Raw genomic sequence first — 22,549 nt, 5'->3', positions numbered from 1 at the left:
CTTCGCCGTGGGGGGTGACACGGGAGGAAGGAGAGGGGACAGAGGAGCAGTCCACTCGGGCTTGTGAGGAGGAGACTCGCATGACTTTCGGGGCAGACTCGGAGCGGTGTCAGGCAAATGGATATGGAAAGCACAAAGGAGGTCAAGGCAGATACGCACCATTACGGAACTGCACACGGTGACGGCGGACGTTGCTGAGATAAGCGAGCTCCCCCAAGACACTGCATGGTATCGGATTAAAAGAAAAAGTGATAAGGGAGCCACAGAGAACACAAAATTGAGGGGGTGGTGTCGAGGAGACAGGTGCAAAGAGCTGACCAAAAAGCACCAGGAGTAAAGTTTCAGAGGACAGGGAAAGGAGTCCTGAAGGAGCGAGCGGCGAATGGGGTCAGAATCACTGAAGACCATCACATCCAGTGGCTTTAGCTGTAACCGGAGCGATTCCAGTGAAGCTCTAAAGTTCTAGGATTTAAGGGTCCTCAAGTCATGCTAAAAAACTATGATCCAGGTGGAGAGCATCTGGAATGTGCAAGCCCTGAAACTTCTAACCACAGCTGACTTCCTTAACAGAGGAGGAGGAGGAGGGATTAAGTGGCTGCTTGCTTTATGCCGAAGCAGAAAATGACAGTGAAGATTGGTATGGGACTGCTGAAATCTTAGAGATCATCTCCTTATAAACTAAACAGACATATGACTGTCATGCTCTCTACAAGGCTGCACATGCAGCCAGCCTTAACCTCCTGTGGGGAGGTGCTCCCCCAGCTGCTCGGAGCTATAAGCAGCAGGGAAGCGGGGATAGTGGCATCCAGGTAAGACTTAAAAGTACCAATGGTGGTTAAGATCCAACAGCAAATATCTGCATAAAGGCTGGTGATGCTTCAACTTAAAAAAAAGAGAGAGAGAGAGAAAGGAAAATTTCTTACGCTAAGATGCCTGTTGTTTGGCAAAGCCCCTGAAATACCTAAACTTTTCTGAGCATGTTAACACAGATCAGGGCTTCATGGCTGATCCCACACTATGTTTAAACATAGTCATGTGGGGGCACCTGGGTGGCTCAGTCAGTTAAGTGTTTGCCTTCAGCCCAGGTTATGATCCTGGGGTCCTGGGACCGAGCCCTGGGTCAGGCTTCCTGCTCAGTGGGGAGTCTGTTTCTTCCTCTCCCTCAGTCCCGACCCCCAACCCCCACTTGTGTGCTCTAATAAATATATAAAAATTTTAAAAAAACCCTACACAGTGATGTGAGAAGTTCAATGAACAGCAGATATTTTAATTCCATTCCTACCCTTACACTGGAGATAAATTTGAGGCTAAAATACTGATTGTGTCTTATTACCTATTTTTGTTGAATAAATATTTATTCTGTTCATAAATACTACTCCCCATAAATACTGTAAAATTCTGTACTCAAAAGGCCACCTGGAGAGCATAATGCTCACATATGTAAGCCAAAGAGAATTAGACTTTAGTCTATTTAGATAGCAAATGAATCCTCTGTTTTTACCGCATCAGTTTCTCTAAACAATGTATCCAGAACACAATTCAGTGAAATAATTCTTCTTAGAAACTTCAAACACCAACACGTTTTGGTATGTTATATAAATCATGCCCTTGGTATTAAAGGAAAAAGGAAAATCTGTTCCACAAGTATTTTTTTTTAATTCTTTCTAATGACCTTTAAGTCTGGGATCTTGCATAAAAATGCAAGAAAAACTATGCTTCTACAAGCAGTAAACTGGTGGTGTTATCTACAGTGAACCGTGGTGGAAGCAGCCAGGGTGAATGAATCAGGCAGATTTGTGTAGCAATCTCGGCAGGGCACACTTGAGAGAGCTGCTGGCTTCAACTTAAATACAGCTGGTTTCTCTATAGTTAAATACAACTTGCCTAACGTGGGGGAGGAAAATAAATGGAATGAAACTTATGTAAAGGCATAAAGGCAGTACTTTAATCCAGGATTAGGCTCATGCCATTATTGGTAAAGGAAGATTTAAGGTGTAGCAGATCCTGCCATTTATTTTGACCATTTGCGATTCATCTGAAAGGAGTCACACTTTATAGACTCCACAGGTACATATGCAAATGGCACCTAGGGCAGGACTGGTAGGAAGGGGAAGGCCGAATGGGCGAAGAGAGCCTGGCAGCCAGGGGCCTCTCTTACCCATTTCAGTAAGGTGTTCTGTTCTCAGTAACACCATGAAGGGGATGCTTTCCAGTTATATTTTATTATATTTCATAGAGAAAATTATACTCCCGGGTAAATATCTGAATCTGAGGATTCATGGAGGACTCAGAAGCATTCCTGATGAATGGCATGAGTCTATTTTGTATCTAAATATCCTCGAAACAGTAACAAAACAAAATTTCTCAAGTATTACCTTCTATTTGTGACTCCAAGTTAAAAATTAAAAAGAAATATGTAATGTATTCCTAAAAGTGAGCAATGATGGGAATAGGAAATTGAATGCTTAAGTTTTCACAGAGGAAGAATATCCAATTACCACATATTTCAAAAGGAAGATGAGCCAAATAACCCACATACCCTCTATATGTAGAACTGAGATTTTATAAGCCACCTAAGCCTCCACCATAAGAGCTGAAGTATTACTCCAGTGTCTTAAAGAATACCTGAAACTCAGTCTTAGAGGGAACTGAGGTTAAATTTCTCCGAAAACCACTATTAGCCTCGCTCTGCCACTTTCATTGTAAAGCTCCAACAGTCCTAGGGCTGCTCCTATGGTCTTATAGGGGGAGCACTCAAATTCCTTCTCCCCAGGGGTGGGGGACTGGGTGGTGGTGAAGATGGAACGGCAGACACAAGTCACGTACCTCCAGAAATCACCTCTGGAACTCAAAGAGCTCCATCTGGAAATAATGGAGCTGATGTATTCTCTAGCACTAAAAAGCTGCTTGCATTATAAGATGATAGTTAACTACAAAAAAATATTCCCACTTTTGAAGTCAGGATGTCCAGCAACAGGCTTTAGTTATTTTTTTTTATTTTTTTTCAGGCTTTAGTTTCTGTTGCAGAAATTAAATTCAACACAGAATCAAAATATATCCTGTTCTTTTATTATACGGAATACTGTATAGAGAAAACAACACAAAACAATTTAACTTGTAAAAGTCTGATGACTGTTTCAGAAGAGAAAGAAAATAGCACTAAGAAGGTCCTTGTCTAAACAATGATTTCCTAGGGTTCATCTTTCCAAATGTGGGCCAAATCATGAATTCCAGTTCATACACACACCTCGGGGAAAGCCAAGTTTGGAATGTGGAGAACAAAGAGTTTATTCAGAGATCTCTTGGATGTTTTTCCTCCTCAAAAATGATGAAAACAAGAGGAGTCCAGATGGGAAAGCAGCCACTTGGGGAGAGTAGTCTTTTATTGAGATAAAATAAGAAAGCTCTGTAAGTAGATCTCTAGGATTAAGCGAGGAAGTTTAGAAAGACAACTCGTTTTTTGATGTTGTTGCCCATAAATTATTTCTATCTGATATCCTAATATTTCTGAGCTAGTTAAGTGACAATGTCTTATGCAACAGTTCAAAAGTTAAACTAAGGTAAGAGACATCAGTGTAGTTTTTAAAACCTCCAGCTTTCTGCTCCCAATCTGAACCAGTCAAAGACTTATTTGAGCATAGCTGGGGCCCACTTTCTTTGGTGCCCCGTTTCCTGTTGTTCACTTGAACTAGACTCACATTTTGGTCTGAGATGTGATCAAGACAAGCAGAAGTGCTGAGGAAAGGGCGGCAAACAGAAAGAAGTTGGCTTCTAGTGGGCGACTATCAGCTTATTGAATTAAACTGTATCCTTCATTAGCATAGGTAATTTACAGTATCATTATTTAAAATTTTTAATAATCTTTATTAAGAAAGTGACACAAATATAATAAAAAAAACCTGCATTCTTTTGCTACTATTGTATCACTTCTCCCCAAAAGACGAAGACTGTCAAAGATGATAATATGGTCAATGTCCCCTCAATGAGTCTGCCAAGTTCTAACCCACGTAAATCATTAAGTGTGCCGTGATGGTTTCTGTTGCTATCACACAGAAATGAAAGCACAAAGCACAAATACCACCAACTTAGAGCTGAATGCTTTGCTGGAATGTGTCCTCATGCATCCTTATGGCTTTAGAATGATACCATGCTTTGAAAGCCACTAGGGCATGCACCTGTTTCTGTTTCAATTCCTGATTTCTTTTTTTTTTCCCTTTTTCTTTTTTTTGGGGGGGGTGGGGAGGAGGAGGCAGGAAGAGAGAGAGAGAGAGAAACTTAAGCAGGCTCCATACCCACTGTGGAGCTGACATGGGGCTCAATCTTACAACCCTGAGATTGTGACTTGAGCTGAAATCAAGAATTAGATGCTTAACTGAGCCACCCAGGCACCTCACAATTCCTGATTTCTAGGAAAATATGGGACAATGTAAAGCTAGTGCTTGTGGGTCTGGTGCTCTTTAAATCTGGGGCCGAGATTCAGAGCAAACCTTTAAAGGCACACTCACCGCCTCTCCAGTGGGCGTCCGTCACTGGAGATGCTTCGAGGGATGTTGGCAGCTCTTTCTGGAGGAGGCATCTTCCCATCTCCTTTCCCAGCATTCAGCCTCGAGGTCATGGGACTCTGCACCTGCGAGGGGACTTGAGGCGAATGAGACCCCTTGTTGGCATTCCTCTGCCATTTGTTATTATTTCGGAAGGGAAACTTGAATTCATATGATACCCCTTCATTCATCTTGTATTCCATCACTGGCATGCGGTAGGTTTCAGAGCAACTCCTATCAGGGGCACAGAAAGAAGAAAAATTAATATTGCTTTTTCTTGTGGGTGGAACCACACTGTTTCTCATTAACAGTTAAAATGGATCAAACACATCATCCTTTGTTTCAAACTGTCTTTTAATCATTGGGCCCTGTAATTACTGTCCTTTCAAAAACCAGAACCCCAGGAAGTACTATACTGGTATATTTTCTCTTGCTCAGTCTCAACTAAAGCATCTAAGATATGGAGTCTTGAAAAAAGCAGTGAGGTTCACAGTCACCCTGGTGGGTGGGGGGGGACAGATAAGGGCAGAGTCAGTACTGAGGCCTGAGGAGGGTGGGCCACAGGCCAGCAGAACCCTAAGACTGGGCCTCAGAGGAAGCAGGCAGTCAGCTTTACACATCCTTCATTTAGTGTCATGACTGGGGACCTAAAAAGGTATTGAATTTGTTTGGAATCTTAATAGTCAAAAAATTAAGTGGTGATAAATTCTGAAATCCAAATTGAGAGCCAAATTTAGCTCAGGAGGAGAAAACAAAAAGCCAATTATAGAAATTCTGCAATTATCCTATCACCAGGGAACAAAGCATAATATGAAATCAGATCCCCCTCCCCCCACCAGCAAACAGCTCCCATAGCTGGGCTGACCCCACGTAGCAGCCTGAGTGAAACTGATGCCCCAAATGTCCTCTGTAGCTTTACCCCCCTTTCTTGGTGCTACTGTCCCAACCCCCAAACCTTAAGATATGTGGAACTTACTCTCCACTTCCTTTACCCAAACAACCAAGGCTCAGTCTATTATAAACTTGACTGATGGACAAATTACTGAGAAAAACCTATGCCCAATAAAGCATTAACTCAAACTGTGTACTTGGTTTTCATTACTAAGCAAGAAAATGACTTTTTTGCTTAAAGGAATTTCAAAGACTGAGCAGCGGGTGGGGGGACTGGTAAAGGAAGGGTTAAAAGTGATTCTAAAACACTTTTAGAGAGGAAGGAGAGTCCACACAGTACTGTCCATGGAGACAGTGCAAGCTAGCAGCCACATGAAAAAAGTAAAAGGGAACGGGTGAATATATCTAAGACACTACTGTTTGAACATGTAATCAATAAATCAATATAAAAAAATTAGCGATTAGGTGATGTACACTCATCTAAATTTGGTGTGTCTTTTACATGTATAGCACTTCTCACTTCGGACTAGCCACATGACAATGACCCCTTAGCCACAGGTGACTTGTGGCTCCTGACTGCACACAGAGTACAGGTCCAAAGCTTGGGTCTTGATTTGGGAAATGGGCTTGTGTTGGTGGGAGAATAAGCACAGTGGAAGGCACCAGTGTGTCAGGTAGGACTCCTGGCATTTCTAACGTGTATGCTGCAACGTGCCCTCTCCCACACCTCCACGAGAGACATGGGTTTTCAGAAGGGCTGCTTCTGAGGCACGTGTATTTGCTGGGATCCTTGCCTGCTCAGTCTCAGCCTCAGTATCCAACAGGCACCTTTTCTTAGAGTTTTCTTACCATTCCTGATTCCCTAAAAGCCTAAGTTAACCTTAATCTGATCCTCTGCCCAAGGTTCCACTGTACCCCTTAGAAGTTTTAATGACAGTGGCTTTCAAACATTTGGGACCATGAGCCTAGTAAGAGATACATATTACACTGTGATGCAGCCCAGCCACAAATACACACACACACACACACACACCCTTTTATTCTACTATATTCTCTGTTAGTCCATTTCATTAAAGAAACACACTGAATGCAGCTTCCTAAATGAATTTCATGATCTATTTAGGAGTTACAACCTGCAGTGTGCAAAACACTGCTTTATGGCACATCTGACATGACTTCTGGCAGATAATGACTTCTTATGTAATAAACCTTTCCTCTTGATAGGAAGGAAGGAATGTCACCTCAAGCTTTGACATAATTTTTAGTTTTGATTCTGATAGTTCCGACAAAAAAGCTGCAATACTTTTTTGGTTCTTAATAGAGATATTACTGTAGTATGGCTTGAAGTCTTCCATTTCTGACCAAATATGGCATATTATACAGTCAGTTGTGCTCTGGGTCTATAAATATAATGCAAGAATGCTACAGCGTGCAAAAGGGGCAATAATAAAAACTTGCAAAAATCCATGGGAAAATTTCCTTCCACCCAAAATCAGGACTAGCTCTTGCTTCACTTCAGCAGTGGTCTGTTTTAACTTGTAAATTAAATGAATCATATCATTTCTACAGCATTTATACACATACACACAACACACACACACACCTTCTTTCTGTTGGGTGCTAGCAACCAGCACATATTCAGAACATTATTTTCATCTATTTTGGGCACTTTTTTTTTTTTAAGGTTTTATTTCTTTATTCGAGAGAGAGAGAGAGAGAGAGAGAGGCAGAGACACAGGCAGAGGGAGAAGCAGGCTCCATGCAAGGAGCCTGACACAGGACTTGATCCCGGGACTCCAGGATCATGCCCTGGGCCGAAGGCAGATGCTAAACTGCTGAGCCACCCAGGGATCCCCAAGGGCAAAAACTTTTCAAAAATGTCCCAATAGGTCATGTTTTCTCTTCACCACATCCACAACCCCCTCCCTGCCCCCCCCCCAACAGATTCTCCCGTTGGCTTTAACTCCGTGGTACCCGTACATGCACCTTTACAGGCACAGGCTGCTTCATGTCCATACTGCATCATGGCAGATGGTAATAAGTAACTAATGATAATATAAACAAATCTAATGTATTATGTAACAGACAAGCTGCTTTCATCTCTGGGGCCTTAGCTTCTTTGGGAAATGAAAGATTTGGAATTGGTAATCACTGAAGTCTCTTCTAGTTCAAAAAACTCTTTCAAATAGTCTTTTAAGCTACATAACATTTCATGGTAAAATCGGTTAGAAGACTCCAGTAGCCAAAAATTTTGTCTTTTCTTAATCTGTATTTCATTTCCACCACCTCTAACGTGGGGCTAGAAACTTCCTGCACAGTCGATGATAACGGGATGCATTATGATAAGGGAGAGCAGCAGGGAGAGAAGACTCATTCACAGAAAAGAAAAACAGCAGATCCACAATGCTAAACCTTGGCCAACTCGCCATGTCTAACTGCCATCCACGATGGGACAGACCACTTGCTAGCTTCCCATCACTTACTATCTCTGAAAATATAAGAAGGATATGTGGAATCAAGAAGTCAGTTGTACACTGAAGAACAAAGATAAAAGCTGGCTTTTAGTGACACACAGGAAAATTCATAGAAGGATTTTTATTACGTCATTCAAGTAGGTGTGATGTTGAACAGCAGTGAACGCTGACAACAGGCCAGACGCTAATCTGGCAGCGCCGCAGCAGGTCTAGAGTAGGCACTATCATTATCCCCACTCTCTTAGATGTGAGGGAATGGAGGCCTGGAGAGAGTAATCCACCAGAGACTGTAAGGCCAGGAAGTGGCAGAGCCAGGATCTGAACTCCCAGAATTAATCTATGTGGAAATTAGATTATTTAAATCTAACTTAATCTCATTTTAATCACTAACTGAAGAATACATCTACTCCAAATCCCCAGACTTCTCCACTTCCAGGGACCACTCATTTCACTCAGGGCACAGTCTGCAACAAAATGGAAAACTTAACATTCTTTAGAGAGTGATGGGCGACAGCAATTACAATTTCAGTATTTCAGGCCTACAAGACACATGGCACCATGTTGAAACCCGGCTGGTTGAAAAGCTACTCCTCCTCCCTACTCTTTTTCTCGGTCTTTTTATTCTTTCTTTCTCCTTTGGCTTCTGATTACCCATTACTCTCAACCTTTCAACACTAAGAATACAGATAGAAAAACCATTGTAGGGATCCCTGGGTGGCGCAGCGGTTTAGCGCCTGCCTTTGGCCCAGGGTGCGATCCTGGAGACCCGGGATCGAATCCCATGTCGGGCGCCCGGTGCATGGAGCCTGCTTCTCCCTCTGCCTGTGTCTTTGCCTCTCTCTCTCTCTCTCTGTGTGACTATCATAAAAAGGAAAGAAAAGAAAGAAAAGAAAGAAAAGAAAGAAAGAAAGAAAGAAAGAAAGAAAAGAAAGAAAGAAAGAAAGAAAGAAAGAAAGAAAGAAAGAAAGAAAGAAAGAAAGAAAAAGAAAAAACCATTGTACAGCATACCCAACAGATCATCTCAACAATGGACTCTTAAATCAGTAGTCTGATGTCTGAGGACAGCTAGGTCCCTCAGGTCATGTGATTTGGGTTTGGAAAAAATACTTAACCTCTTTGCACCAAAGCTCTTTGCCTGAAAAATGAGAGATCTGAACCAGATGATCTCTCACAGCCTTTCCTGCTCCAAAGCAGTATGCTTTTGCATTTTGAATACTTGCTTTAAAATGAAGACAAAACTCTGTGATCCGTCCTACGTAAAAAGTGATTTGGTCCTTTTATGTAACTTGTTTGTTTTTAGCTCTTCCTCTTGAATGGTCCTTGATTGCTTTCTTCAAAAGCTGTAGGCTAGTGGCCCTCTACAGAATAAAGGTCCACCACTCCTGTGCAACACCACTCAGAACATCATGATTTCATGTGGGTGAAATCTCTAGCAGGCTGTTTTTCATCTTGCCAAGAGAATGGCTGCTGAGGATTCGGAGATCACAGGCACCAACAGACAACCACAGGTCACGGGCTCCAGCACTCCAGAGTCAGGATCGGGTGGGGGTGAGGGGCCCCTCCTGATGTCTGACATTTCATCCCCTGGGAAACTTTCTGGTAGAGGCGTGAATAAACACTGAATCCCTTCTGCAGGACTGCTTGCAGCAAGTTACGTCTTCACTGGTCCCACTTGATGGGTAGGCAGTGATGGAACCTCTCCAAACCCTCTTCTCATTGTTTTAGTGGAAATGGAAGACTTTTTTTTTAATGCCCAATACACAGCAGGGGTTCAGGAACTTTACTTTACTTCCCCTGTCCTTGCTTCTCTTAAAAACAACTTTAGTATGAATACAATTCATAGAGGATCTGCTTATGTCCTAGAAATATGGAAAGAGTCCTATTTTATTTTTGTATTACTGAAGCCCCACTTTACTGTTAAACTGTTTTCAGTAAAACAAAAAGCCTCCCTTTTCAAAACTGTGGACTCTCCCATGTGAACACACACGGGTGTTTGTAGCTACATAGGGTCAGCACGCCAGGCGCGTGTGACCCATCAGGATCCTGGCCACCTGGAGCAGCAGGTGGCTGAGGGGCCGTGGGACAGGGGATCCAGAGGATGCCTATTCCCCCCCGCTGGAGCTGCAGTAACAGCTGACAAAGAGAGTGACTAGTCAAAGAACAGAGTAATCAGTTGCTAGGAAAACAGCAGTGGGAGTGTGAAGTGTGGAGGAGAGAAAAGTGACAGAAGAGCATTATCTTATTTTGTTGAAAATTACAGCAAGGTGTTAATACTTCAACTGTTCCTTTGAAGTTGTTTCTAAAGGAGTGAAGGGAAAAGCAGGGCTTCCAGTCCCCCTAAGGCATCCATGGCACCATTTCACACCTGCCCAGAAGGTGTAACTGGCTTTTCGGAGGGAATCCATGGAAGCCGTAGTGTGAAAGGCACATGGTGTGCTTCCCAGGCATGGGGCTGTACGGTGCACTGATCCTTCATCCCAATCTCCCATTCTACACCCTAAAGAGGGCAGGTTCCTAACACCTTCCTGTCCTGTCACTACCAGCTCTACTGGCCAGGAAATTGGCAATCAGTGTCTCAGCAGCACTGCTAGAAGATGAAACAAATATAGCTCATTTATTCAGGGGTGTGCAGGGGCCAGCCTGTCTTGGCTTGCAAAGAGCCGACCATGGGCATCTATCCCAACTCTGAGTACAGTGGTGTCATGCTGGTAGCGAGAAGTCGACCACAGAAGCAGTATTTACATCTTGGGAATCATCAAATGCTACAAATCTAGCTTCTTTTCTTCAATAGAAAGCCAACATACCAGCAGATCCCTGCTTATGCTACATAAATTAAAAAAATAATAATAATAAAAAAATAAAAAAGAAGGATTTGTGCCCCAAGCATACAAAGATGTAGTTAAGAGCTTGGATTCTAAGTGAGATCTAAATTTGCCAGGTAAGCTTGAAAAGTTCATGACTAATCTGAGTCTTGGTTTCCTTAAAACAGAAATAATATTAACACACCTCATAAGGTTGTTATAAGGATTAAATGTCCGAATCCATGTAAAAGTGTCTTTTCTAGGACCTGGCAAATTAAATTTCCAGCAAATGTTAGTTGTTTTTACCAACACAACACAGCATACATATCTGGCTTAGTATATTGCTATAGATAAACTACCTCCTACCACAGATCTATCTATCCAGGGCCAGGCCTCCCAACCCATCTTTCCAGGAACAACCACACACAATTCAATGTTGGTAATGTTGCCCCATCCATTCATCACAAACACTCATGGGCACCTATTCCTTCTCTCCCCACCCCATACAAGCTGGGGAGCCTAGAAGACTGGGGAAAGGCTTCTGAGCAGACTAGATGGCACTACACTATCCATAGACTCACTCGGACCTTTAGTCCTTAGACCAGTGTCTTTATTCTGTACTGTGTGTAATTAAGGTTGACAAGTTACAAAGCTTGGTTATATTCTCCAGTTTAGAGCTGCCTATTTAGAAGCAATCAAGTAGATGATGTGAAGGAGAGGTCAAGAGACAGAAGATGAGTGCAGAGCAGCTGGGGAGTGTCATAAGGACCTAACTACCTATATGACCCGCCTCCAGAGTCATTCCTGAATCCCAGTTCAGCAGAATGCCTAAACATTAATGGTAATGCGCTTCAGGAAACCAGAAAACACCTGGTTAACTAAGGCAGGATATGTGTGTTTAAGCTATTAGACAAAGGGAGTCCACAATATTCTGACAGAGGCACCTCATCTCTGGGCTGTCTAGGCAGTCAGCAATGTTCAGAAACACTACCTCAAGCGCAATCTGGTCTGCAACAGGTGGTCTGATGAACTGAAGTACATGTAGATTGTCATTGCTGCTTACTTTATAAAGGACACAAATAACCCACTGTAACTATTTACACAATCTACCATCGACTGTTCATGAATCTGTGAGAGCTCAGGTGTAGGACAAGTCATGTTTTTAGGGGGGAGAAACCAGGTTAAGGATGTTGTCTTGGCTTTAGAAGGCCTAAGAATTAACTGCCAAAGCTTAAGAGAAACTCTTGGAAAATAATGGGCTGAAAGCAAATTAACTTATTGGGGGGAACAAAATACCTAGTAAAAATAGCATGGACATGCCCAAAGGAGAAAAGAAACAGTTGATTAAATTTGTTCCATCAAGAAACCTCCCCAGAGACCGAGAAATTAAATTTTCAAGAGTGCTGCTGGCTTGGCAGGAGCTAGGAGGGACAGGAGCTCCTGGACTTCCCTTGGCGAAAAGGCTGGGGACCAAACAGCCAAACCATCACGAGCAGGACCAGCTCATGTGAAGCCAATTCCTAACACACACAGATGCAGTTAAGAAAATGCTTGCTAAGTCACGTCCAGGGCTCCAGACAGAGAGGAGAGGTCAAAACAGCACTCTGAATTTTGGAAAGAAAAAGGAATAAGAGTGTCATGGAACATAAAAGAAAGAAGCCTGACAGTCTGTGTTGCTGAGTGTCTCCTAATATTAAGCACTCACTGTTTCTTAGGTACTGGCACAAGATATTTAAGATGGCTATTACTGGCCTTCTCTATCTGTAATGGCAAGTTTAGAAACCCACAGATGTAAATCCTGGGGATGGTCCAAGTCACTCACTCTTTCCAGCTGCTGCTGCCACAACGAAGAAACGAAGAGGGAGCTAAGTCCCGAGTCAGACTTTCCACAGATGGAACTTGGAGCACCACATGTAACCTGGCACGATTCACTACCCCCCGGCCCAGTGGAAGGCGTTCTACATGGTGTGCAAACCCGGCCTCGGATGCCCAGGTTCACAGCTGCCAACTCAGACCTACCTCCGTGGGGTGCAGTCATCGTGAGGGGGGATGATGACGACCTTGACTGTGACGGATGTTCTCAGGAGATCAATCATCTGCTCGTGGCTCAGGGTGGCCACGGCCACCTTGCAGATCTCTACCAGCCGGCTGCCCTGCCTCAGCCCCGCCTGCCAGGCGTAGCCGTAGGGCTCTACATCTGCCACGATGCCCTCATAGTTGACATGGAAGCCAAGCTGCCCTAGCCCATTCCTTCGCAGAGTCATCTCCACCGATTCACAACCTTTTGACACAAACTGGACAAGGAAACAAAAGGTATCATGGTTTAATGCCAGAGGGTGTTAAGTGGCGGACAGGGAACTGGAAAAACACCGCAGGCAGGGTTATTTCTGAATACCCTGCTGCCAGCTGAAGAGCGTCTGGTTACTTCCCCTTCACTAACCCCCATTCATTAGGCCAAAAAGAACATACTTGTTGCATCCAAAGAACTCAATGGCTTCAGTGAGCTTACAAGGAAGCCTCTAACAGAGACCTACAGGGAGCTGGCAGCCAACAGAGGCTGTATTCTGCTACTTGCTTCGCCCTTAAAAAATTCGAGGCAGCAGATGCTCGATCGAACAATTCCTCTCAACAGCTAAAGCAGACTGGCTGGGCTACCTCACCAGCCATCAAGGCAGTGGGATCAGGTCACATGCAAATGGTCTCCAACACAAAAGCACAGCAAATGTGTCTTCTCCCACTGGTTCTACTTTTCCTTCTGAAAAATGATGGAGAATGAGTGTCACGTAGACTCCGCTTGCTTCATACCATCAAGGGAGTTTTCAGAGGAGCCGACAAAACAGCACCCATTTCGTAACTTGCTTCTAAAGTCTGTTCTGAAAGCTTTAGGAAAGGGAAACTGGGTAAGTGGAAGGAAAAGACTCACCTGCAACCTTTTCACAATCTCTTTGATATCCTCACTATTAATTAAACTCTCCACCGAAACACATTCTCCTCGCTCATAGAAGACTTTGAGGCTGGCGTCAGTTGAGGTCCACCCTATCACGTCTCTGCAGGAACAGTTGAAAACCACACTCTTTGTTTCCTGCTCGATGAGAACGATGAACTCGTTGGAGACCCCTAACAGGCAGTCTATTTCCATGGCCTTGTTGTAGTCTTTGGCCCGGACAGCCCACACAATGGCTCCCATGCTGCTGAGCTCAGCTCCTGGATATGGCTTAGACTTCTCCTTCTTCTTGGAGGCCAGAGAGATGAATGGGAACTTGCCAGATGGGTCAATAGGGGTGTTGGTGACATTCTTTTCTGCCAGATCTTTCAGGTATTCCTGGCGTGTCCGAGTTGCCATGGCCCGAAACTTTTCTGATTTATGAGCAGCATTTTCTGCATTAATCACTTTGGCCAGAAGGAAGTCCCTGAACACATTTGACTTAGGGAAAGTGACCCCTTTGGGGATGGGAGGTCCAAAGGAAGGCACGTCTCTGGACCTGGTGACGGCCACACTAAGAGACAAAGCAAAGGGCAAAAAGAGGAGCGTCAGTCCTTCTTGGTCTCACAACATGAGAATAAAATAACACCTGCTCCAAGAAAAAGGTATACCTCAGGAGGAAAAGAACTATCACTGTCCCAAAAGAAATAATATATATTTCTATTTAACATGAGCACACCTTTTCATTCAACCACATTTAGGATTTATAGAACATTAAATTTTTTCTAGTCTTAAAAAACCCAAAAAACTTACAGTAAAAACTTTCCTCTCATTAATGGGTGGTAAACTAACCATACTTCATGAAAAAAAAAAAGTGTACTGTAATATTCTACCTTTAAATACCTACTGATTATTTCTAAGCAGGGGTTACTATAATCAGCATAACCTTTTAGAACAGATTTTCTAAGAACACAATTGTAGTCTCCATTTTAAATATAATGTCTATGTGCACACAGCTTATAATGAAAATATCCAAAGATGCATGACATAAAAGCAATGGATTTTTTTTTAAATTAAACAAATCACTATTTGTTGGCCTATGTAACCAGACCAAAAAGCATAATTTTAAAATAAAAATTGTAATTGCAATATTAAAATGATTATGATTTTTAAGTAATAGCAACAGTGCTTTAAAATCAAATTTTTAGACTGAGCTATTCTTTGGTCCACATTCTCTACCTTTGGTATATGATTCTGACAATTTTTCTGTGAGGAAATAGTTTCCTTTTCCTATTCCTTTAAGCAAGATTGATTTGAGAAAGCTTGCCACAGTCACTTTTCCTGCATAATATTGCTAAAACTGGGACTAAGATAAGGATCTTACGAGCATCTGTAATAACCTGTTATTTTTAATCTCAAAAAGGAAAAAAAATCATGTTTTTCCTAAAACAGTAACAACAAAAGTTAAATGGAAACAGAAAGGTTGTGTAAGTTTTCTGTCATGTTCTAAGACCACATTCTAGGACCTTAGTGAAGTTTGAGAGGGCTGGAAATGATGTTTTTAACAGACTGAATGTCCATCTTTTCAAATTATATAATTATTTTAAAAGTCAGTCCATTATGCATTGTACTAAGTATTAGGGAAGTAATACAAAATGCTTTTTCTGAATTTCCAAAATGGAAAAATCATAATCAGAGAGTGTATATATCTTTCAAATAAACTGATGAGCTCTATATCATTACTATTTTTTGTTCTGTTTTGTTTTTGGAAGGGTTTAAGATACTTAGCCTTGGTTTTCAAAAAAGGATTATTTCTCAGGAAAATAGGATACATGAATAAAAATCAGGAAACCCAGGACAAAAGTTACCTATTTTGTCTGAAGATGCGATGGAATGGCCTATTGGTTGGTTTTCACAAATTTATTAAAAAAAAAAAAAAGGCTATCTAGTTGGCTTCATGACCAAGAAAGGTGGCAAGCAAAACTCCACTTTCTAACTGGAGAGGAGAATTCACAGAAGCCTAATTACACCAGTATTAGAAAGGCAATTCTTCTTGTCTATTGTGAGCTGTCTGTCTGGCTTGAATGCTGACAGCTGTATAATTTTAATTTGATCGTTTAAAAAAAAAAATCAAGCAAAAGATGTTAAAATCCAGATATTCCAGCTTTTCTAAAGAAGAATCCTATAAGGATCCAGAAACACCCATTTTTAAATTGGCAATTCCTTCTCTTGCTAATTTCACTTCAAATTGTTATCCTTTCTCAAGAACCAGCTGTAGTCTTCTTTCAAATGAGAGGAAAATGCTTACCAGGGGGTGCCAGTAGGAGCACCAACTATCCACTTGCCCCTTAAACACCCTGGCTTTCTACAGATCTATTTATTAACTGCTAGAACTTTAGACAAACATATATTGAAAACCCAATGATAATTAGAAGCCTCTAGAATGAGCTATGAGGGAAAGAACTGAAACCCTAACATATAATTATCAATGATTCATCAGTAGAGAGGTAAATGATACAGATGCTAAAATCAGTTTTGCATCATTAGAAATAGAACCCTTGCAGAAGATGAGGAGGATGATGCCCTGGGATGTTTTTTTCAAATGAAAGGTCTTGCTTTGGGTTAATCTAACTTCAAGGTTTTCTACAAGGTTAAAAGCTCATGGATTTAGATGCCACAGATTCCAAACTCCTGATAATAAGGCCTGCCTGCAGCTCAGAAGAAAAAATATTTTTGCCTCATAAGAAGCCTTTCTAGAACTTCAGTTTGCTATATATAGATACTTAAGATGTGTTAATTATAAATGGTTCTTGCTATTTGTAAAAGCAGATTCAGAAGGGCTCCTGCTTGGACACAGTTGTGTTAGCCTCATATGCAATACGGTATCACCTTAGAAATAATACATTCCTTACAATCATAGCCATGCCTCATGTACTCAGCAGTGCTCAGGATTGGATGTTCCACTGCAGAGAGTTATCCCACAGACAGAAGCTCAGAGGCTGAAGCAATTACAGAAAGCACCGGAAGAGAACATGGTGAATTCAGTGTTCCTCAAACTCTGCCAATAAAATCTTGAGTTTCATTTTAAAAAGTCATCTTGATTTTGCATTCTCCTGAGGAATATCAGAGTTCATTTTAACACAAAAAGATATCCTGTCCCCCAAATCTTGGGAGTACTATTTAAGACTAGGAAGATGTTCTGTTTTACTGATGGATGGCATAGCCTTGAACTTCCATTTGAATGGCTGGTAAGAAATCTTCACTTCTCCAGGAAACAGACTCTGAGAAGTAAAGTGATTTGCCCAAAGCCTGATATAGAGAGCCTGGACTGGAATCTGAACTTGCAGATGGCCAGCAGAGTGCTCTAAGATAGTACCACATTATTCCTTTTGAAGGAACATTTTTAAACCTTTCACTCTTGAGGGGCTTGCAAAAAGGTACGACCCGCAAGTGTCACACAGCTGAAGAGACCCCAATTAAGCTGGGCTTTGTAGCATTTGCTGGCATAGAAGACATTAGATAAAGTAGCAGATCTCGACACTGAAAGCCAATTTCAAGTTGATACATGAGACTGTTCCGGAGACATCTGAACAGAAGTCTCAATGGAAAAAAGTGAGAAGGTGATGATGTTTGAATTTCTGAACCACCATGGAAATGGCAATAAACAATTCCAACCCCAAATTTAGAGGAGGGGGCTTCAGCATCAGAATGGTAGAGGGAAATTTTCCCCTTCTCGGAGCTGGATCACACTGCCAGCTTGGAGAGCTTACTCAGAAAGCAGACCTGGGCAAAGGACAGGAAAGATCAGTGGCAGAAGAAATAAATGTGTGCCCATCATTCCCTCTCTGGGGGGCTCTGGAATTCTAATAATATTCATTCACTGATGCTCCCTGAGCACCTCCTATGTGTCAGGCACTGTGCTCATGCTGAGGATCGAGGATGAACTGTCAGAGGCTCAGCCCTCCAGAAGCTCCAAGTCTAGCAGGGCTACATACAGAAGTCGGAGTGCTCTTGTGGGAGGTGTGGAGCGCTACTGGAAACACTTTGGAAAGGCAATTTACCTAGACCTGGGAGGTCAGGGGAGCCCTCCCAAAGAAAAGCAGGAATTCATCTGCTGAAGGAGGGGCAGAGGTGTGTAAGACGAGGCATTCCTGCTTGGAGAGCAGCAGCATGTGCAGAGAAGAGGGGCAGAGCACAGTATGTTCTGGGAACTGTAAGTAGTTCCACACAGCTCCAGGGGTAGGGGTGGGGAGGAGAATTGGCAGAGGCCCCAGTGGAGGCTCAGAGTGGGAAGGCCAGACCCAAAGGACCTTATGCAGTAGACTGTACGCTAGAGTGTCTGAACCTCTCCAAAATGGCTTTGAGCAGCGGGAGTAACATATTCAGATTTTTTTCTTAAAAAAGGTCAGCTACACTGGACAATAAGGATGCTGATTAGGCCTAGAAGAGTCTTTCTAAAAGAAATGTCTACCACTTGACCCACTTGGATTTTTTCTTCCTAGCTGAAGCTTGCATATTTATTTATTTTTAATCAAGAAGAGAAGGGCATGCACATTTCATATGCACACACCACAGTCCCAGCCTACACCAGATACTTTACTTATGGGATTTTAAGTAGATGTCAAGCAACCATCCACTGCAGAAAAAGGAAATTTAAGATCTGAGAGGTTTAACAATCTGGTCTGGTTCCAAGTGCTTTCTGCACTATATCATACTACCTCCTTTCAACATTCATTATATTTTAACCTCTGAATATGAAAATCTTTCTGAGAGGAGAAACATACATTTCTACCTTTCTAAATGTAGTTACTGACCACAGTTTAACACCTGAAGACTCAGGTTATTATTATAACCACCTATTATTATACTAGTTTTAAAATTAACAGTAATTCTTCAATTTTGTCAGATAGTGAGTCAATGTTCCAATTTTCAGTTGTTGAAGAGGTCCTAAAATTTTAAGTCTTTTTATCTAAAATGGATCCAAATAAGACCCACATATTTCAATTAATCATATCTTAATTTTTTTTTATTCTGTTAATTCTTCTCCACTTCTTTCACTTTCCCTTTTACTTCTTGCATTTATGTGTTGAGGAAATTGGGCTGTTTGTTGTGGGGTATCTGAATTTTGCTGAATACAGGCATGTTCTTCTGTCTTTTGTATTTCCTGTAAACTGGCTTCTCCAAGAAGTTTGGTTAGACTCAGGTTCAGCATGCTGGGGGAGGCAGGGAACAAGACTAATTCATAAGTGGGGTTGTGTCCTTCCATTATGAGACACGTTTGTCTCTTTTTGTGATATCTGCCTTCTCTGAAGATCAATGCCTAGATCTCCTAATTCACTGGTTGCTAAAAAATGTTGAAAAAAATTTTACACTGAGTTTTTACAGAGTGAGGCCCTGAGGTGTGAATGAAGTATATCTGGTCCTTTGCTCCCAAACTAAATGACCCCAGACTGCTATGCTTATTGATTGGCTTTGTATCATTGACGTGAAGAGTTTTTCTGCATTTCTCTTATCAGTAATCACTTATTGATGTTTTCAGCATATCCTTGCCACTGAATAGTTCCTCATCTTTTTGATTTGTTGTTTTTAATCTGCTCTATCAACCGGGACCAGACAATTAAGCTCAGTGTAATGATACCTAATAAAATGAAGAAACTGGAGGATTCTCTCATCAGGTATGGGCATAGTACAGAGTTAGTGATTAATTTCTGAGTTCTTGGCTCTGTCTACTGTTCAAAGTTAACTGACCTCTGGAATTAGTTTGAAATAGTCAGTTTTTCCTGTTACAAACTTTTCAGTATTCAGGGAAATAACACCCACTATTTCAGGACCTCTTCTTTACATCTACCACAGGGATTTTTCTCTTTGTTCACCTGCTGCATCCCAGGACCTAGAATAATGCCTAGCACATATACAATAAAGGCTGTAAAAAAACTGGCAAAAAATAAATGAACAACAATAAGCTCCAAATTTGCCTTTTTGCATACAAAAGATCTTACATGGTGACACTGGGTGTATTTCCTTAAAACTCTATTTATACCATGCTACTAGATGGCCTAGCATTCCAAGGGCCTCTGCTGCCTGGTAACCCCATCTACAACAGCAGCCTTTTCACTATACCTTCCACCTTCCTTCCTGTGTCTAAACTTCTGTATAATGCTGGCCACTCCCAGAATTAGTTCTCTTTCTCCCACCGAATTTCATCCATCTGTGCTTTAAAACACGCCAAACCCCATTTTCTCAGTTAAATGTTCCCTGTAACTTCTTTAACCTGTACTGACCCTACACTTTTCTACCCGATTACAGCAAGAAGCTCCTTTGAGGAAACAACTTTTGCACTTTCCTCATTACAGGCACCAGATAGATGTCAATAAATAAATGTGAATGTTCTCAGGGGAGAAAGTTTGAAATGAGATTTTCCATGATAAAAAGTATCTGAATTACTAACTCTTTGAGGGATATAGTTAAATTGCATTTAAATCGAATTTATTATAAATCAGTGCAGTTCTAAGCTTTTCTACCAAAGTACCTCTAATAAAAGAGGCCCATAAATTCATATCCCTAGTAGTTTGGGGAGTGGCTGGGGTAGGAGAAAAACTCACAGGTACGGAAACTCTTTGAAACACTTATGTTTTATCTTAAAATTGATATAAATTTTCTATTCTGCTTCATAATATATTTTTCTTTTTTTTTTAAAAGGATTTTATTTATTTATTCATGAGAGACACACAGACAGGGGCAGAGACATAGGCAGAGGGAGAAGCAGGCTCCCTACAGGGAGCCTGATGTGGGACTTGATCCAGGACCCTGGGACCATGACCTGAGCAGAAGGCAGACACTCAAATGCTGAGCCACCCAGGTGTCCCTTCTTTTTGTTTTTTTTCTAAAGATTATAGGAGAAAGAGTGTGTGCACACACATGCACCAGGGGAGGGACAGACAGAGAGGAAGAAAAAGAATCCTCAAGCTGACTTCTCGCTGAGTGTGGAGCCCAACACAGGGCTTGATCCCCGGGCCCTGAGATCATGACCTGAGCTGAAGTCAAGAGTCAGCTGCTTAAACGACTGAGCCACCTTGGCCCCCCATAATAGGTTTATTTTCACGAGAACACGAATCCCCTTTACACACTTTCCCCCATGCATTAACTACAAGAGAGTTGCCTTATCTTTTCAGGGACTTTAAACATCTCCTAACATTACCACACACCCCAGGAAACATGAGAACAATTAATACACCACAAGTTTACAAGAAGAAAAGATCACTACTTTAGTTTCTTGTGATTTGACGTTACAAATTGATACGTTCTCTTGGATTTTAAAAAAGGCCCAAATTCACAGTTTATATGTGAATTTAACTGCATGTTGGGTCTTCAAACAAGTTTGGCAACTAGGAAATCCCAGGCTAGCTCACGTGGCCTGAACTGGGGTGTTCAGTGTCCTCCCATAAAGGGTCCAACATCATATCGCATGGTGGGATTAAGAAGATGGGCTCTTCAGGCAACAGATTAAAAATAAGAGAGACAGTAGGGGTGCCTGGGTGACTCAGTTGGTTAAACATCTGCCTTTGGCTTGGGTGGTGATATCAGAGTCATGGGATCAAGCCCCATGTCAGGCTCCCTGTTGAGGAGGAAACCTGCTTCTCTCCCCAACCCACTACTCTCCCTACTTATGCTCACTCTCTTTCTCTCCCAAATAAATAAATAAGTAAGTAAATAAATAAAATAAAAGAGACTACAAAAAGCATGATTTTCAAGACTGAAGTAAGGGGTGGGGTTTAAAGAGTAAGACAGACATCAATTCCTCATCTAGCAAAGTGTTGAAGAAGGTTAAGAGATATTTCCTCCTGATTACTCTATTTAGACTTGCACTGGCCACATGTAGGCTACTGAGCACTCCAAATTATGACCAAGGGTTTTTTTTTTTTTTTTTTTAAATGACCAAGGAATATTAAATCACATTATAATTTTAAAAGTGACAATTCAGTTATTCCAAAGCTTTGAAAAAGCATGTTTGGAACATTCTGAGCATATGAATCTACTTTGCCAGTTGCAAATTCTCTGAAATCTAAACACAGGTTATTTCCAATGAAAATCAAGCATCCTTCCCGAGGGCGCCGAAAGGGACAGAGGGCCAGAATATGTATTTGAACAAATTCTAGCTGAAAACTTTCCTAATCTGGGAAGGGAAACAGGCATTCAGATCCAGGAAATAGAGAGATCCCCCCCTAAAATCAATAAAAACCGTTCAACACCTCGACATTTAATTGTGAAGCTTGCAAATTCCAAAGATAAGGAGAAGATCCTTAAAGCAGCAAGAGACAAGAAATCCCTGACTTTTATGGGGAGGAGTATTAGGGTAACAGCAGACCTCTCCACAGAGACCTGGCAGGCCAGAAAGGGCTGGCAGGATATATTCAGGGTCCTAAATGAAAAGAACATGCAACCAAGAATACTTTATCCAGCAAGGCTCTCATTCAAAATGGAAGGAGAGATAAAGAGCTTCCAAGACAGGCAGCAACTAAAAGAATATGTGACCTCCAAACCAGCTCTGCAAGAAATTTTAAGGGGGCCTCTTAAAATTCCCCTTTAAGAAGAAGTTCAGTGGAACAGTCCACAAAAACAAAGACTGAATAGATATCATGATGACACTAAACTCATATCTCTCAATAGTAACTCTGAATGTGAACGGGCTTAATGACCCCATCAAAAGGCGCAGGGTTTCAGACTGGATAAAAAAGCAGGACCCATCTATTTGCTGTCTACAAGAGACTCATTTTAGACAGAAGGACACCTACAGCCTGAAAATAAAAGGTTGGAGAACCATTTACCATTCGAATGGTCCTCAAAAGAAAGCAGGGGTAGCCATCCTTATATCAGATAAACTAAAATTTACCCCAAAGACTGTAGTGAGAGATGAAGAGG

The 22,549-nt window shown here is 41.8% G+C and overlaps 1 protein-coding gene across 26 annotated transcripts in view; it reads right to left on the bottom strand.

Annotated features, from left to right (window-relative positions):
* Nucleotides 1-22,549, bottom strand: part of SIPA1L1 (signal induced proliferation associated 1 like 1) — a 377,379-nt gene that overhangs the window by 67,480 nt on the left and 287,350 nt on the right. For all 26 annotated transcript variants that reach the window (XM_072839140.1, XM_072839145.1, XM_072839153.1 and 23 more), the window contains 3 exons: nucleotides 13,631-14,204; nucleotides 12,727-13,001; nucleotides 4,506-4,775 (listed from right to left, as the gene is read on the bottom strand). In XM_072839140.1, the coding sequence (XP_072695241.1) occupies nucleotides 4,506-4,775; nucleotides 12,727-13,001; nucleotides 13,631-14,204 (1,119 nt within the window). The remainder of the gene's footprint in view (nucleotides 1-4,505; nucleotides 4,776-12,726; nucleotides 13,002-13,630; nucleotides 14,205-22,549) is intronic.

Source organism: Canis lupus, chromosome 9 (genome assembly GCF_048164855.1).
Source record: "Canis lupus baileyi chromosome 9, mCanLup2.hap1, whole genome shotgun sequence".
Lineage (NCBI taxonomy): Eukaryota > Metazoa > Chordata > Mammalia > Carnivora > Canidae > Canis > Canis lupus.
This window is presented reverse-complemented; position numbering and strand designations above follow the sequence as displayed.